Source organism: Carcharhinus amblyrhynchos, chromosome 9, assembly GCF_965287045.1.
Source record: "Carcharhinus amblyrhynchos chromosome 9, sCarAmb.v2.hapA, whole genome shotgun sequence".
Lineage (NCBI taxonomy): Eukaryota > Metazoa > Chordata > Chondrichthyes > Carcharhiniformes > Carcharhinidae > Carcharhinus > Carcharhinus amblyrhynchos.
The window spans coordinates 52,748,617-52,767,697 of NC_137332.1; the positions used below are offsets into that span (position 1 = coordinate 52,748,617).

General features: G+C 42.7%; 1 protein-coding gene across 3 annotated transcripts in view; it reads right to left on the bottom strand.

The window, feature by feature from the left end:
* The window catches only part of atg4c (autophagy related 4C, cysteine peptidase), a 63,394-nt gene that overhangs the window by 34,406 nt on the left and 9,907 nt on the right, over positions 1 to 19,081 (bottom strand). For all 3 annotated transcript variants that reach the window (XM_080195635.1, XM_080195637.1, XM_080195636.1), the window contains exons 4-5: positions 2,711 to 2,944; positions 1,726 to 2,080 (exon numbers count right to left, since the gene is read on the bottom strand). In XM_080195635.1, the coding sequence (XP_080051761.1) occupies positions 1,726 to 2,080; positions 2,711 to 2,944 (589 nt within the window). The remainder of the gene's footprint in view (positions 1 to 1,725; positions 2,081 to 2,710; positions 2,945 to 19,081) is intronic.

The window sequence follows — 19,081 nt, forward strand, 5'->3', positions numbered from 1 at the left end:
CTCCTCCTAATCAATGTAATAGAAGGAGCCGATGTCATTAAGCAAAACCTCATCACCAATACTGGCTGATGCTCACTTTGGATTCAGGCTTAACCTCATTTCAGACCTCAAAGGTTTCATCCAGACATCTTTGTAACAGCTGAATGCCAGAGAAGTGGAACAGCTGCCATTAAGACCAAAGTTGCATTCAACCAAAGCCTAGTGAAAATGAAGTCAACAGGTTGAATGAAAAACTCTCCAGCATTTTGTGTCATACATGACACAAAAGTGGACTATTTGTAGTTGTCAGAGGACATTCATCAAAGCAATTGCTTCATCAATGGCGTTCCCACCATTGTAATGCCAAAAATGTGGTTTTTCACTCACAATTCCAGTGCTCAGCTCCATTCACAACTCCTTTGATAATAGAACCGCCCATGCCAGCTGACAGCAGGACCGGGACAACATCCAGGCTGCAGATGATAAGTGGCACATTTCTGTTACTATCTCAAACAAGAGAAAGTCCAAACATTTCTCCTGAGCCTCAATGGCATCACCATCTCGAAGCACCTCCATCATTAACATCACAGGAGTGACCAGAAGCTTAACTGACACAGTCATAACAATAACGTGCTTACAAGAACGGGGCAGAGGATTGGTAATGTGCAATGAGTGAACCCTCAAAGCCTGTGCGGCATCTACAAGTCTCAACCCAGGAGCATGATGGAACACTCACCACTCTCCTGGAGGGTGAAATTGCAACACTCAAGCAACTCAATGTTACCCTGTCAGAGCAATCCACCTGATCAGTACTCCTGAAGATGGACTCAATATCCATTCCCTCCAACACTGTTGCACTGTGGCTGCAGCATGTACTATTCAAAGGATTGACTGAAGCAACTCACCAAGGGCACTGTGACAGCAGATTCCTCCCTTTGACCTCTACCAAAAAGTACAAAACGCAATGCTATGGAAATATGATTACCTTCAAGCTCCACTCCCAATTGCTCATTATCTTGTTCTGAACATATATAAGTGCTGTTCCTTCATAGTCACTAAAGCAATATTCCATAAATCCACACAATAGTACAAGGACCAAGGAGAAGGTCTACCATCACCTTCTCAAGGCTACAAGCTCAAGCAATATGGGCAGCCTTGCTAGCATCACCCCCATCCCATAACAAATTGAAACAAAACATCTACGATTATTACTGCAAGGTTCTCAAGTTGCTACATTACAGAGAAGTTCAAAGAAATAAAAAAGCAATACTAAACTGGGTATAGTACCACAGCATGGAAATAAACGTACATTTGAACCCTGTTCCACATTCAGCCACTTTCGGAGGCTAAGGCTCTTTTGGCTGCAGTGATATGACTTGGAGGACAAAGCAAGAGAGAACATTTATTCAAAATACTGAATATAAAGGAAAAGTTGGTCAAATTTTGATCCCTCTTTAGTCTCCAACATTCCTTATCTCTCCCTCTGTTTTATTGATACAATAGTTAATTGAAACATTTTTTCTCATTTATTCAAAGCTGTTATAGGCTCCCTCCTTCCTCCTTAAAATCTCACGATACAATAACCAAGGAACATTAAAAACTGTTACTTGAATGCCTGGCAACCAAAATCTCTTAAATTCCTCTCGTCGTTCTTCTAGTTGGTTTATCTTGCTTTGTCTACATTTTTAAGCTTCGGTAGTGTCCTGCACTAAGTTTATCAAAATAAAACCTGTAATGTCTGCTCACCTTAAAATGTGGGCAACTACAGCTGGCCCATACCAATCCCCTGCTCGCTTGCCAGAGTTTTCTCCCAGCTCTATCAGTTTGTGCATTCCAAATATGGCTGTTGGGGTATCTGCTAACCAGGATATTATCTTCCGATGCAACTTTTCATCTTCGCTTGCTGTATTGGCAGGATCTAACTTTGGAGTTTGTTTCTTACTACTTGAGGAGCCCAGCTGTTCACCCATATTCTGTAGCGGTTTTTCTAAAGGTGGCAGGAAGGCAAAACCTGCATCACTCTCAGACATTGTTGATGGCTTGGCTTTGAACAGCTCAGAGTCTAAGGTAACCAATTGGAGTGCATCCGGCCAGAACCAATCTGCAAGGGAATATGACCCATCAATTAAACTTTGAAATAAAACAAGTATTCACAGATATTCTTCTACTGGCGAAGAAGATAAACGCTTTATTGATGTAGCAGTGGATCAGAACACAGGTGCCGCCTGATCATCATGCCCTGAGTAGTCAATTTTATCCAACACTGCATTATGGGGCATCTCAATTTGTTTCAGTGTTCCTAGTATAATAGAGGGAATTCTGCCTGGGTTCCTCAGTTCTCACATCTGCACAATGATTCTTTTTAAATACAAGAGTGGGATGAGCACTGGGAGAGGTACTGGATCAGATCATCTACCTGGCCTCTCAGCCAAGGAATATATGGGGGCAGTGCAGAAATATAGGAAACATTATAGGTTTTGTGTACTCATAGTGGCTTGCACTGCACTCAAATGCATGTACTAAGCACATGCATTTCAAATTTGGGATACCACATAGTTATTTTCATTTGGCCAAATGTTAGAATGCCATTATCACTCCTATACAGGGCAGCTAACACAGCACAGAACAGTGATCAAGCCAGGGTTCATTCTGACATGTAGGGTTTGTTGAATTCAGCCACTGAGCTAGCATTGTAAAATCTACAATAGGTTTCCATCAGTAGAAAGCTCACCTCGCCCAAGAAAATGGAGCAGAAGACTTTGGGCCAACAACATTTGACCAGATCTCAGTGTGCAGCCCCAGCCACAGTCTGTTGTAAGTGTGCATCCTTTTAACTGTGGGAACTCACGGCGGTACGTCAGCCAGATTCTAGTGATGAAGTCCTTACGGAATTGATTCACATTAGACAAAACTGCTTCAGTGCTTGCAGCTGTATCTGTGCAGCCTGATGCACTCTCAGCCGTTCCTGGAAAGTTCAAACAGCAAAACATTAAATAAAAGTCCCTGAAGCGCTTAGTTATAATAAACTGACAGACACAGACAAGGTGTTTTATTCTGTCTGTAGAGGGATGCAAGCAAGAGTTGAATGGTGGAGAATGAGGATGGATGAACATTTGAGACTTGCTTGATTATCTTTGGGGATCAGGGACTATTTATGCAGAAACTTCCTTCAATAGACTAAATAGATTGGATACAGGCTATGACAGGGTGTAGTGTACCTGGTATGTGAAAAGAATGAGACTGATGTGCCAAATTACATTTTCTTATATTTGAATTACTATTGACTGAAAAGTACTTGGTTGGTAAAACAAAAAAAAGTTTCACTGTAGATGTTGCGTATTGTATATAACAAAACCAACATTATCTGGGAATGCCATGGCAAACTATTTCCTTGTCTTTCGATCAAATTTCCTCTCTGGTTTCTCTCTCATATCACCTATGCTAAAGGATTTGATTCAATCTGAGATACAGGTTCGCAAGTGGCCACATCTTCGTAGTACAATATCCAAGTTGCTGCAGCAATTCCATTAGCATGCAGCATCCTGCAGAAGTTACACTTTTCAGCAAGATACCACAAATTCAAATTTATCTACAAGTCTAGCAGCACCAATGCAATTCAATGATAAACCCGATTCACTGGATGCTCTTGTACATTTGAAGATTAGTGCCCTCCTATTGTCAGGCAGGAGGGGTAGTCATCCCTGGATATATCTATTGTTGCAATTAACAGACTGGCTTTATGAAATAGATGACTGCTGTCTATCTCTAGCACCAATGAAACAACTCGCAAGCAAACAGTTTTTCTCTCCCTTACTTAGGCAGAAATGTAACTTTAAAAAATTTGCTTTTTTAAAAACACAAATATTGAAAACATACTTTAAGACAAAAAAATCCTCTAAACTTTCCTTCCCCTGTAGTTGACTGATCTACTATAATATATTAACAACAGAAAGAATGCACCTTGCATCTATTCAGTACCATATGAGAGAACAAGTCGTCAAAGTGCTTCAAGGCCAAAGAATTACTTTTGAAGACTAGTTAATGCTATAGTTTAGGGAAATGTGGTAACTAATTTGTGCTCAGCAAACTGCCACAAACAGCAATTTGATAAATGACCAGTTCATCTGTTTCTGGCAGATGGGACTTCAGCAGAACATATCTTCTCAAAGATTATTTTCAACAAGCGGCACTCGATATCTCCATGGGATGAGGAGAAGGGAGAGATTAATTCTGCATTAATACAGGGGCCGTCACTATCAAATAAGAAATAATTAACAGCGCAGGACATAATTTGGAAACACAAATCATTTGGGTGCAAATAGGAAAAACACAGAGTGGGATTTTACAGTCTAGCTCATTCTGAAACTGTAAAATCCTGCCCGAGGTCAATGAACCTTCCCATGGTCCACCCCTCGTCCACTCCAATTCCCATGGCAGGCGGGGTGGTAAAATTCCAGCCATCATGTCAAATTCTATGTGGAGACATTAATCTGACTCCTTGTACACAACTCCAAAATGTCCTTATCTTAATTGGAGGTATCCCAAGAAACTGCATTTAATGCAAGCTTCTCTTTGTTATTAAGTCAAAAATTAATTCCTTAATATTTGAATTATTATTGATGAGCAATATATTACAAAACATAATTAGAGCAAATTTAAAAATTGTACTGAACACTAATTCAGTGATAATGAACTATGAGTCTCCTGATCTTGTGACATCCTGCTCACAATTCCTGGCTGTTCTTGAAAGTGAGTGACAAAGATATATGGAGTGAATACCCAAGATGAGAAAAAAACATATCAGCAGATTTAGTCACATGGGGACAGTATTTGTAACATTTTTTCAATAGAGACGAACACAACACGCTATGTTAATGATATATTGACAGTTTAACCGTATACAGGTGGTGGGCATTAATGCATTTACTTCTACCCCTATAAATAGAAACAATGCTTATAAAAGTGTGCAAGATTGGTTCCAGTTATATCCTGGCTTTCTGGTTTATAATATGCTGCAAATAGGCAGAGACAATTTGAGACACAGACACCAAGCAACGTTGCAGACTCAACACTGCTGAACATGAGGTGGTGTGGGTGTTCTAATTCATTAAAAAATTGAGATTGTCATTAAAATGAAACTAGGAGTGCAATTACTAGCTTGTAAAAGGCCACTCACAAACAGTGTTCAGATTGGGTTTCTTTACATGATAGATTTTAGAGAAGCCTTACAAAAGTTCAGAAAAAGGGCACTTGATTTCTAGTTCAAGGGCATTTATCGAGACAGGTCTGGAGAACTAGGGCTTTCTACGCAGAAAAGTATGATTGTTGTTTCTAAAATAAATATTGGATTAGGTTCCATTCAAACGGATAAGTCACTTGAACTAGATAAACAGGGCATCACTAGGACGCAACTGAAAATAAAATCAGATTAACTACTAGGAAATATATCTTTTCAGAGAGTACCACCTCTTGAATTGGATATTCTGTGGAATCTGATTCCATCACCCTTTCAAGCATTGTGTTCCAGATTTTAACAACCCTCTATTTGTTTTGACAATTATTTTTAATCAATGACCTCTAGCCAATCCACTTACCAAAGTAAAATGTTCCAAAGTGAATGGATTCTCCCTACTTGCTCTTTTAAAATTCCTCAATTTTGAATAATTTAAAAAGGTATCCTCTCAGTCTCTCGACTCAAAGCAGAATAATCCTAGCTTCTCCAATCTGTCCACATAACTGAAGACCTTTATCCCTGGTTTCATCCCAAAGCCTTTCCCAAGCCTTGACTTTCTTCCTAAAGTGTGTTGCCTAAAAATATATGCAATATGTCAACAAATAAACATCTAACAAGAGATTTGTAAAGATTTAGCATCACTTCCTTGTTTTTGAATTCAATGTTCCTATTTACAAAGCCTGGTATCGCACTTTATGAAGCTGACACTCTATTTGCCCTGTGGCCTTATGCATCACCCAATAAACTACAAATATTTAGATTAATACTGACTCTCCATGTTGTTTCTCTCAATGTGCATTCATACTGCCTCTCCATGCTATTCTCTTCTGCATGTGAGTGCACAGAACATAGCTCACGTATTTACCAACAACTTCAGCCAGTGCCCAAAGTGGGCTTTGACAAAGGGTCTTCTGGACTCGAAACTTCAGCTCTTTTCTCTCCTAACAGACGCTATCAGGCCTGCTGAGATTTTCCAGCATTTCTCTTTTGGTGCCAAGTGGTAGACCCATCTCTGCTTCTTCCTGAGTTCCCCATTATTATAGATGTGTGTCTTCAGCCAATTCAATTCAACTCACGCCACATGATATCAATAAACAACAAAGCACTTTAGATAGAGCAAAAGCTACAGACCCTAAAAACATTCCAGCTATATTGGAGATTTATTCTCCAAAACTAGTCACACCTTCCCAGTACAACTACAAAGTGGAATTTACATGACAATGTGAAAAATTTACCAGGTATATCGTGTCTACAGAAAATAGAACAAATCCAATCCGGCCAATTGCAGCCCCCAATCAGTCTACTCTCAATCATAAGTAAAATTATGGAAGGACAGTGGTATCAAATGACACTTAGATAACAATAACGTGCTCTCTAATTTCAGTTAGTTTTGCCAAGACTACACAATTTCAGATGTCTAATGGCCATCTTTATTTCCTTCAACAATATCTTCCAAACCCAGGACCTCCACCATCTGGCAGGACAATGGCAGGAAATTAATGGGTACACCACGACCTACAAGTTCCTCTCCGAGCCACACATTATTCTAACTTGTAAATATATTGTCGTTCCTTTGTTGTTGCTGAGTCGAAATCCTGGAACTCCCTCCCTCACAGCACTGTGGGTGTAAGTGCACTTACATGGACTCCAGCGGTTCAGAAAGGCAGCTCACTACCACCTTCTCAAGGGCATTTAGTGACAGGCAATAAATGCTGACCAGCTAGTGACACCCACATCCTGTGAAAGAATTTTTAAAAATGTCTTAGTCCAAATTTGGGAAAAAGGGCTAAATGGAAGAGGTGATGTGAGAGTGCTACCCTTGATATTAAAACAGCATTTAACCCGGTGTCGTACCAAGTAGCACTGGCAAAACTGAAATTATTGAGGATCAGGCAGAAAATCCTCCAGTTGCAAGAATCACACTTAGCTCAATAAAGGTTGGTTGTAGCTGTTGGAGAACAAAAATCTCAGCTCTAGGAGATTGAAACAAGAGTGCTTCAGGGTTGTGCTCAAGACCCAAACATCTCTAGTTGCTTTACTAATCTCCTTCCATTCATCATAGGGTCAGAATTGTGGATTTTTACAGATGGCTGTCGTGTTCAGTTCCATTCGCAGCACCTCAAATAACGAAGAGGTGTGTGCCAAACAAAACAAAGAACAAAGAACAACCCAGCACACGAAACAGGCCCTTCGGCCCAACGAGCCCGCGCCGCCGCATCCTTCTACACCTACCCTGCCCTGCGTGTATGCGAGTGGAAACCCTAACCTAGCCAGATTCAGGGGAGAATAGTGTCAATTTGGTATACCAATCAGCCTAAGAGCACATCTTTGGGGTGTGGGAGGAAACCGGAGCGCCCGGAGGAAACCCACGCAACCACAGGGAGAATGCGCAAACTCCCACAGACACAGGCCCAAATCCATGTATCTGCACAGCTAGCAGTGCTAGTCACTGAGCTGTTGCGGCGCCCATCTACTGGTCCAGGATCAAGCACACACACTGACACGAAGTACTAGGCCACTCCCGGAACCTCCAAGAGCAGCCCACGCACGACCCACTGTGTGCATGCCCCTCGTTTGACAACAAGGTGGACCGCCACCTGCGGAATAAAAAGACAAAAAAGTTAACATATAAGTCTGCATTTCCGGTGTCTCCCGAGGCTCTGACCCTATTTAATACCCCCTACTATAACCCTCCATCCTTGTTTCGCTCATGTGTCTATCTAAGTAAACCTTAAACAAGTCCAACGTGCCTGCCTCCACCACCCTACTCGGTAGCGCGTTCCATACCCCTCTGCGTGAAGAACCTTCCTCTCACATCCAAATTATACTTCTCCCCCCTCACCCTTAGATCATGACCTCTCGTAATTGTACCCAATCTAGGGAGCAGCCTATCACTATTGACTCTATCTATTCCCTTCAGTATCTTATATGCCTCTATCATGTCTCCCCTTAATCTCCGTCTTTCCAAGGAGAAAAGTCCCAGTTTCTCCAACCTTTCCTCCTAACTCAGTCCTTCCATGCCAGGCAACATCCTGGTAAACCTCCTCTGCACCCTCTTCCAGAGTCTCCACGTCCTTCCGGTAGTAAGGTGACCAGAACTGGACGCAGTACTCCAAATGCGGTCTAACCAACGTTCTGTACAACTGAAGCATTAGACAGCAGCTCCTATACTCTATACCCCTTCCTATAAAGGCTAGCATTCCATAAGCTTTCCTCACAACCTTCTCCACTTCTGTTGCAACCTTCATAGACTTGTGAACCTGCACTCCCAGGTCCCTCTGTATTTCTACACTCCTAATCGGTCTACCTTTTATCACGTAGCTCCTCTCTGCATTATTCCTTCCAAAATGCATCACCTCGCATTTGTCAGGATTAAATTCCATCTGCCACCTATCTACCCAATGTACCAACTTATCTATATCCTGCTGTATCACCTGACATTCCACCTCAGTATCCGCCAATCCTGCCATCTTGGTGTCATCCGCAAACTTGCTGATCACACCACGTACGCTCTCTTCCAAGTCGTTTATGTATGCTACAAAGAGGAGAGGTCCCAGTACTGAGCCCTGCGGCACACCACTGGTCACTGGCCTCCAGCCCGAAAAGGTCCCCTCAACAACTACCCTCTGTCTCCTATTGCCCAGCCAGTTCTCAATCCACCTAGCTACCTGTCCTTGTATCCCATGTGCCTTAACCTTTTCTACCAGCCTACCATGAGGGACTTTGTCAAACGCCTTACTGAAATCCATATAAATGACATCAACGGCTCTCCCATCGTCAACCGTTTTTGTCACCTCCTCAAAGAATTCTACCAGATTCGTAAGGCAAGACTTCCCCCTAACAAAGCCATGTTGCGTATCCCTAATCAGATCGCAACGCTCCAAATGCTCATACATCCTACCCCTAAGTATTTTTCCATTAATTTCCCTACCACCGATGTCAAACACACCGGTCTACAATTTCCAGGGTTATCCCTACTACCTTTTTTAAACAGCGGTACCACATTAGCTACCCTCCAGTCTTCTGGGACCTCACCTGTGTCCAAAGGAGAGACAAAGATTTGCGCCAGAGGCCCAGCAATTTCATCTTTCACCTCCCTAAGCAGCCTGGGATAAATACCATCAGGCCCTGGAGCTTTATCCGTCCTCACGCTACCTAAAAGCCTTAGCACTTCCTCCCTCGTAACAGATATTTCCTGCCACTGATCTACAGCTCCCTCCAAGACACTGCATGACACCGAACCTCTCTCCTTCGTGAATACCGACGCAAAGTATTCATTCAGGATCTCCCCCATTCCCTCCGACTCAATACATAACTCCCCACCTTTGTCCCTAAGAGGACCAATTTTCCCTCTAACTACTCTCTTGCTCCTAATATAGGAATAAAATGCCTTTGGATTTTCCTTAATCCTATCAGCCAAAGCCATTTCGTGCCCTCTCTTTGCCCTTCTAACTCCCCTTTTTAGCTCCCTCCTACTCTCTCTATATTCCTCCAGTGCACTCTCCGTACCCAGTTGTTTCGACCTAACATACGCCTCCCTCTTCTTCCTAACCAAGCCTTCAATACTCCCTGTAATCCACGGCTCTCTAATCCTACCTTTCCCATCCTTCCGCTTAACCGGCACATGCCTTTCCTGCAACATTTTCAGTTTGCCCTTAAAAGCCTCCCACTTGCCAACCATGGACTTGCCAGCTAACAGTCCCTCCCAATGTGTCCTTCAGTTCCCTCCTAACCTGGCTATAGCGTGCCTTCCCCCAGTTCAGCACCCTCCCATTTGGCCAGCACTCATCCCTTTCCATTTTTATCCTAAAGTAGACGGACTTGTGGTCACTGTTAGCCACATGTTCGCCTACCTCAACCTCAACCACCTGCCCCGGCTCATTACCCAACACTAAATCCAGTATAGCCCCTTCCCTAGTCGGGCTAGTTACATACTGCTCTAGGGACCCTTCCAAATCACATTTTACAAACTCCTCTCCCTCCGTACCCCCAGCTCTAGGCCCCCTCCAATCCACTCCAGGAAGATTAAAGTCACCCACTACCACCACCCTATTCTTTCTGCACCTATCCAAAATGCCCCTGCAAATGCCTTCCTCCACTGACCTCGGGCTGTTGGGTGACCTATAGTATACCCCTAGCATCGTAATCTCTCCCTTCTTATTCCTCAACTCCACCCACAGCGACTCAAGCCCTAACTCCTCCATATTGTCCTCCCTCTGAACTACTGTGATGTTCTCCTTTACTAACAGTGCCACCCCTCCACCTCTCTTTAACCCTCCTCTGTCACACCTAAAACACTTATACCCAGGAACATTCAGCTGCCACTCCTGCCCTTCATGTAACCACGTCTCCGTTACTGCCACCACATCTAACTTCCTCACAAACATCAAGGCCCTAAGCTCATCCGTTTTTCCTGTCACACTCCTCGCATTGAAACAGACACAGTTCAACCCACCAGTGTCCCTCGGAACCTCCTTCTCCCTGATAATTTTTCTTTCACCCAACTCTCTCCCGATGCAACAAGATCTAAATAGCAAATAAATACTGTGGCTACAAGAACACAAGGAGTAGAAGCAAGAGCAAGAGGCCCTTCAAACCTGCCTGTCATTCAATACAATCATGGCTAATTTATGCCAGCCTCAACACCTTTTCTATACCATTTCCCTATAGTCCTCTATTCCTTAATCCATCAAATATTTATACATTTCCACTTTAAATACTTCTAACGATCCAGCCTCCGGCACCCTTTGGAATAGAGAATTCTAGAGAGTCACCACCCTCTCCAAGAAGAAATTTCTATGCACCTCAGTTTTAAATAGAATTATAGAATCCCTACAGTGCAGAAGGAGGCCACTTGGCCCATTGAGTCTGCACTGACCACAATCCCACCCAGGCCCTATTCCCTTAACCGCACCTATTTACCCTGCCAATTCCCCCAAAACTAGGTTCAATTTAGCATGGTCAATCAACCTAACCAGCACATTTTTGGACTGTGGGAGGAAGCCACAGCATCTGGAGGAAACCCACACAGACAAGGGGAGAACTTGCAAACTCTACCCAGACAGTGACCAAAGGCCGGAATTGAACCCAGGTCCCAGGGGTGCTGTGAGGCAGCAGTGCTAAACACTGTGCTGCCGTGCCACCCCTACCTGACCTGCCCTTTATCTTGTAGCTATGTCCCTTTGTGTAAGACTCTCCCACTAGTGAAAATATCTCACCATCTATCCTATCAAGCACCCTCAAGATATATGTTTGAATAACGTCACTCCCCATTCTTCTAAACTCCAAGGAATACAGACCCAAACTATTTAGTGTTTCTCATCAATTAGCCTGATGAATCTTCTTCACAGGTAAGGGGACCAAAACCGTACAAAGTATTTCAGGTGAGGCCTTACCAACACCCTATATAATTGCAACAAAATCTCTCTATTTTTTAACTCCAACTCCTTTGCAAAAGACCAAAATGTCATTTGTTATCGTAATTACTTGTTGGACAGCTTGTTAGATTTTTGTGATACATGAACAAGAACACCTAGATCCCTCTGCAGTCTCTCTCAGTTTAGGTGATAATCTACCTTTTGATTCAACAGAGTTGAGGAGGAACTTCTTCACTCTGGAATTCTCTGCCCGTTGAAGTGGTGGAGGCTGCCTCACTAAATATATTTAAGACGCAGGTAGATAGGTTTTTGATAGGCAAGGGGATTAAGGGTTATGGGGAGAAGACGGGAAAGTGGAACTGAGCCACGTCAGATCAGCCGTGATCTTAGTGAATGGCGGGGCAGGCTCGAAGGGCTAGATGGCCTACTCCTGCTCCTATTTCTTATGTTCTTATGTTGATTCGTCCTACCAAAGTGTATGACCTCACACTTCCTCATATTGAACTCCATTTTCATCCAATCACCTAATCTATCTATATCAAGTACAAGGCAGAGTGTAATGGAATACTCACCACTTGCCTAAATGAATGTAGCTCCAACAATACTCATGAAACTCGACACCATCCAGGACAAAGCAGCCTGCTTGATTTGACACCCTATCCATCACCTTAAACTTTCACCCTAACCACCACTGATTCATAGTAGCAGCAGTATCTACACTGTAGGTCTAAACAGTAGCATCTAAACAGTAACTTGCTAAAATTCCATTGACTGCATCTTTCAAATCTGCAACTCTATGAAGTAAAACAGGCTTGTCTAACTGATAACCTACAGGCCATAATGTGCTCCGCAACCCTTCTGGGGTTGGCCTGCTGAGCATTGTTGAACATAAAATAGTCATAAAAACCCTACAATGCAGAAAGAGGCCATTCGGCCCATTGAGTGTGCACCGACCACAATCCCCCCAATATCCCTACATATCTTACCCACTAATCCCTCTAACCTACACGTCTCAGGACACTAAGGGGCAATTTTAGAAGAAGAAGAAGAACAACAAAAATCAGCCCAGGAAACAGGCCCTTCGGCCCAACGAGCCCGCACTGCCATCTCAACACCACCAGTCCACCTCTCTACCCACGACCCCTGTCTAATGTTTTATGGCCATCCAGATTGAGGGAAACTGATTTAGGGACAATTTGTTTATTCCTGCCAATCAGCCTAACAGCACATCTTTGGGGTGTGAGAGGAAACCGGAGCACCCGGAGAAAACCCACGCAAGCACGGGGAGAATGCGCAAACTCCCACAGACACCAGCCCAAATCCATGTGTCTGCACAGCAATCAGCGATAGTCACTGAGCTGTTGTCTTGCCCAGTATCTTGTCCAGTTTAGGCACATACTAACGACATGAAGCACTAGGCCAATCTCGAACAACCAAGAACAGCCCCAGTATGACCCATCGCGTGTATGCCCCTCGTTGGACACAGGTGGACCAACTAAAACCTGTGAATGAAAAGAGAAAAAACATTATCATACTATACCCATTTACATTACCAGGGACGCCCCAATGCTAATGACCCTTATTTAAAAGGATCTCCTATATCCACCCATCTCCAACTCAGTCATGTGCCTGTCTAAGTTACTCTTAAAGGACTTTAGTGTGTTTGCCTCCACCACCTTACTTGGCAGAGCATTCCATACCCCCACTACCCTCTGTGTGAAAAACCTCCCTCTAATGTCTGTGTTGTACCTCTCCCCCCTCACCTTAAGTCCATGGCCCCTTGTCCCATGTGTCTCTATTATAGGAAATAGCTTACCTTTATTTACTCTATCTATACGCTTCATAATCTTATATACCTCTATTAGATCCCCCCTCAGTCGGTGTCTTTCAAGGGAAAAGAGCCCCAATTTCTTCAATCTTTCCTCATACCCCAGTCCTTTTAGCATGGCCAATCAACCTAACCCACACATCTTTGGACTGTGGGAGGAAACTGGAGCACCCGGAAGAAACCCATGCAGACACGAGGAGAATGGGTGAACTCCAACAGACAGTGACCCAAGCCGGGAATCGAACCCAGGTCCCTGGAGCTGTGAAGCAGCAGTGCTAACCACTGCACTACCGTGCCACCCTGTCTAAAGAAATAGTCTACTGAATAGACTCAGATTTGAAAAATGCTGTTGTGTGTCCAATCACAGGCTGTTTTATCACTGCAGGTGCTGCTGATAGGTTCACTGTATGCAGGGCTGGGGAAGGTCCGACACTAGAGCAAGGCTTGAGAGGGCTCAATGCAACTGCAGGACCCAGGAGGACCTGAGGCAAGAACGGCCCCAGGGAAGGCCCTGAGTGAGATCAGGGTCCTAGAGATCTGAAATGAGAGTGGGACCTACCGGAGTGTGTGTGTGAAGGGGTGGGAGGGTGGCAGGGGCGGGGTTGTCAGGGGCGTGAAGGGGCGGGGGGGGGGGGTGTCAAGGGCGTGAAGGGACGGGGGGCTGTCGGGGGCGTGAAGGGGCGGGGGGCATGTCAGGGGCGGGCAGGGGGTGCCGGGGGCGTGAAGGGGTGTGGAGCATGTTTAAGACACATGGTACTTAAAATGTGAGAGAGAGGGGAGAGTGTGAATGTGTGGAGACGGGGGAAGGAGGGGTAGTGCGGGTGAGTGAGTGTGTGTGGTTCACTCCCAGTCTCACGGTTCCCATTCACCCAATACGCACACTCTTACCCTTAATCACAGTGGATGAGTGCCCTAAGACTGGAGTGAACTGTATGTACACACTCTAACAGCCATCTTCATTTATTACTCTTTTTTAAGAATTATCAATTTATTATTTTGGCTTTTTTTTTGCTCAACATATTGTTTCTTTTCATACCTCAGCATTTTTTTCTTTTAATTCATGTCTAATATTGCGCCAAACCTTATCTTTCCAAAATTTGCTCATTAGTCCCTTAAGTGAGAAAAAGCATTGAAACATGGCCCCGACAAAAAACATTCTGCCAAGTGTGGTGTAGAAGAACAAGACAGCTGGCACCTGAGAGTATCAGCATCTGCATATTCCAAGTCATACACATCCAGAAATATATTGCCATTACTTCATCATCATTGGATCAAAGAAATGGTTGAAAGCTTCAAGTTTTTAGGTGTCTAGGTCAGCAACAACCTGTCCTCATCCCCCCATGCCGACACTGTAGTTAAGAAAGCCCATCAATGCCTCTAATTTCTCACAAGATTAAGGAAATTTGGCATGTCAGCTATGACTCTCATCAACTTTTACAGATGCAACATAAAAAGCATTCTTTCTGGTTGTATCACAGCTTGGTATGGCTCCTCCTCTGCCCGAGACAGCAAGAAACTATAAGTGGTCATGAGTGTAGCCCAGTCCATCACACACAAACCAGCCTCCCATCCATTGACTCTGTCTACACTTACTGCTGCCTCGGCAAACCAGCCAGCATAATAAAGGACCCCATGCACCCCGGACATTCTCTTTTCCACCTTCTTCCGTCGGGAGAATGTTACAAAAGTCTGAGGTCATGTACCAAATGACTCAAGAGCAGCTCCTTCCCTGCTGCTGTCAGATTTCTGAATGGACTTACCTTGCATTAAAATTGATCTTTCTCTACATCCTAGCTATGACTGTAGCGCTACATTCTGCACGCTTTTGTTTCCTTCTCTATGAATGGTATGCTTTGTGTAGCACGCAAGAAACAATACTTTTCACTGTATACTAACATATGTAATAATAATAAATCAAATCAAAGAGCCACGGAACTCCATTCCTAATAGCACTGATGGTACACCAGCACCACATACTTTGCAATGGTTCAAGAAGGTGGTTTACGAGAAGAATTGGGCAATAAATGCTGATCTTGCATCCCATGAACGAAAATACAATTCCCTCAAATTTTCTTAGTCACCATCTTTTGTGCCTTACTTCAATGGCTGAAATTCACAGTCATTGATATTGTTAGGATGACACAGAAAGGGGCCATCAGACCCATTAAGTCAATGCCAGAGCAATTCAATCAGTCCCACTGCTCTACAGTAACATTATTGCCTTGCAGGTTCATTTCTCTCAAGCACCCATCCAATTTATTCTGAAATCTTCTGAATCCTTATCTTTCATGTATTCCCCTCTCCCAGAGTTTAGCAAATCATTATTTTTTCCTCAAAACACACAATTTAAAATTCTCCGCATTCACAAATATTATTTCCTTTTGAAAATTCCTGATGCACGTAATGCCGCATTCTCATTCTGGATATTAAATGTCATAGCACCACGGTAGCACAGCGGTTGGCGCTGCTACTTCACAGCGCCAGGGACCCAAGTTCAATTCTGGCCTCAGGTGACTGTGTGGAGTTTGTACATTCTCCCGGTGTCTGCGTGAGTTTCCTCCGGGTGCTCCAGTATCCTCCCACAGTCCAAAGATGTGCGGGATAGGTGGATTGGCTATGCTCAATTGCCCCCTAGTGTCAGGGGGACTAGCAGGATAAATGTGTCAGGATACAGGAATAGGTCCTGGATGTGGGGATAAGGCCTGGATTGTTGTCAGTGCCAGTTGAATGGGCCAAATGGCCTCCTTCTGCATTGTAGGAATTCTCTGATTCTATAATGTGATATTGAGGACCAGCGTTGGGTATTGCTGTAAAGCACTGCTGCATCCAACTTAATTTCCTGCAATGCCACTCAGTGGTGAGTATCAGGTACCACAATAATGTAACTTACGCAAAATGTTGGTTGCAGTGACATCAAGTGATAAGAATAAGACATTGCACTATTAAAAAAAAGCCATTATGAACAAATGACACCAAAATACTCTTCAAATAGCTTCATCCAACTCAGCTATAATAATGATCTTCTGAAGAAGTAATACATTATCAAACAGTACTTGGAATGAGTGATTATTCTCTGAGCAACACTGTACAACTCAAATGGACAAAACTTGTATAAGTGAGTTACAACTTTTCAAAGCATTTTAAGCATTGTGAGATTATAGAGAACAAGGTTAAATTTGATTATATTACACAAAGTGTCTACTCCTAGGTAGTTTCAAGTGTAAAAGCAAAATAAATCAATAACAGTTCTTGGTTTCCCTGAACAGCATTTGGAAGTTTTGATCTGAACCACTGGATCATTAACAAAAACAGAAAATGCTGGAAAATCTCAGCAGGTCTGACAGTATCTAAACATTGGTTCTACTCCCTCTCCACATCTACTGAGATTTTCCAACATTTTCTGTTTTTGTTTTGATTTCCAGCAGTATTTTGCTTTCAACACTGGATCATTACCTCTACTTTCTCTTTTGATATAAATCATTTCATTTAAGCATGGCTCAATTGGTAATACACTAACTTCTGAATCAAGAGGTTGTGAAATCAAATCCTCATCCAGCAACTAAATACAATTTTTGTCAACAATGCAGTTCTGAAGAAATGCTGTATTGTTGGAGATGCTATGATTCAAAGTTTTAAAGTTTCTTTATTTAAAGTTTCAGAAACTTTAACACTTTGAATTTCAGGTAAGAACCTGATTCTGCTTTAGTGGTTTTTAAAGAACTTAATGATGTAAGAGTTATCCCAGTTTCAAGTCAATATTTATACTTAAAAACAGATTAACTGATCATTCACTTGGTTGTTCATTTTAGAATCTTACTTTGTCGACAGGGCAATTGTAATTCAAAGTATCATTATACAGTCAAGTGCTTCAGGAGGTTTAGGACATAGGATAAATTCTAATAAGAGGTTTGGGACGTGTGATTAATTATATAAATACACATCATTGTCTTCGGTCCCACCACAAAACTTACTCTCACGTCATCAACTCCATCGCTCTCCCTGGCAATGAGACTGAACCAGCCTATTTGTAGCCATGGTGTCACACTTGACACAGATGGGTTTCCAACCTCATATCTGCACCATTACTAAGGCCACCCATTTCCACTTCCATAACTTACTCAACCTCATTCCTCTCCCTCAGCTCAGGTGCTGCAGAAAGCCTCATCCATGTATTTATTACTCTAGACTTGATTATTCCAACGCACTCCTGGTCAGCTTACCATATTCTATCCTCCATAAACATGAAGTCATGCAAACTTTGCTGCCTGTCTTAACTTGCACCAAGTCTCATTCATTCATCACTTCTGTGCTCATTGATCTACAATGGCTCCCAGTGAAGCAATGCCTCAATTTTAAAATTCCCATCTTGTTTTCAAGGGTGGGAATTTTCCTGGCCTTCTCCTTCCATATCTCTGTAATCTCCTCCAGTCTTAAAGCCCTCCACAATCTTTGCACTCCTCCATTCTGGACTTCTTGAGAATCCCTGATAGCTCCACCTTCGGCAGCTGCGCCCTTCGGCTACCAAGGTGCCCTGTTGTGACACTGCCTTGCTAAAATTTCAGCCTCTTTTCTCCTTTCAGATGCTCCTTAAAGTACCTCAGTGGTTAAGCTTTTCGTCATCGGCTGCAATATCTCATGTTGTTGTGTCAGATTTTGTTTGATAATGTTTTTGGGAAGCATCTTGGAATTTTAATACTAAGATGTTGTCATATGTTTCAATATCATGTCTCCTGTGTTGTTTTTCCTGAGTTAAATTTGGAACTGTTGTACAACAGAAATGTTGTACCATATATTACTCATTATTAGTCTACTATAAAGGTGCAACTTTATTTAATGTGGGTCTCTTCCTAGGCTCTGCTAGAAGTTGGAAGAAACCAACAAATTTCTCTATTTAAAAAGTGACTACAAAGTTGATTGGAAGGTATTCCCTTCTGCTGTCCCAGCTATAATTAACAGAAGTGAATTATTAAGCTCTCCTTAACACAAAAGATTGTAGTTGTAGTTCAATGTCTTACAGCAACTTTGTACAAAATGGAATTACCTTCACTAAAGCGAGCAACAATCTGAATCTTACCATTTTCAGAGTTAAGCATCATGACAACTTCATCTCTGTAACATGATCCAAAGTGAACTATCCGATCCATTTGATTAATAGAAATTAAATAATTAAGTATTTCCTGTTAAGGAAACAATCACATAAGGTGCAAAGTAGTGCTTCTATAACACCATCTTAACTGTGCTCCTTGACATCAACTGTACTATTGTGTCACTTTCTTTCTCATTTCTGCAGCCTCTCTTAGAGAGACTTACACTTTAGAATTAAATGGTGCTTGGCCTATTTTGTTCTACAAGTAAGCATATTTTTAGAAATTGATTGCTGCTCCCAAATTCATTTCACATTCAACCTTAATATCCATTGGAGCAATCTGACATTGATCCCAACATTGGTTAACATCGAAAAGAGAAAAGGCAGGCCAATGTTTCAGGTGGAGTCTGGTTCTCAGAGAGATCTATGGCTGTCATACAATCTTTCCTTTTGGAGGCTGATCAACATGCTGTGTATCGCATTGTCCATTTTATTTCAACTCAACATATTCAAATTTAATCACAGAAGTGAAATAACAATGTGAAAACCCACACAACCTCCCCCACCCCAAATAATAA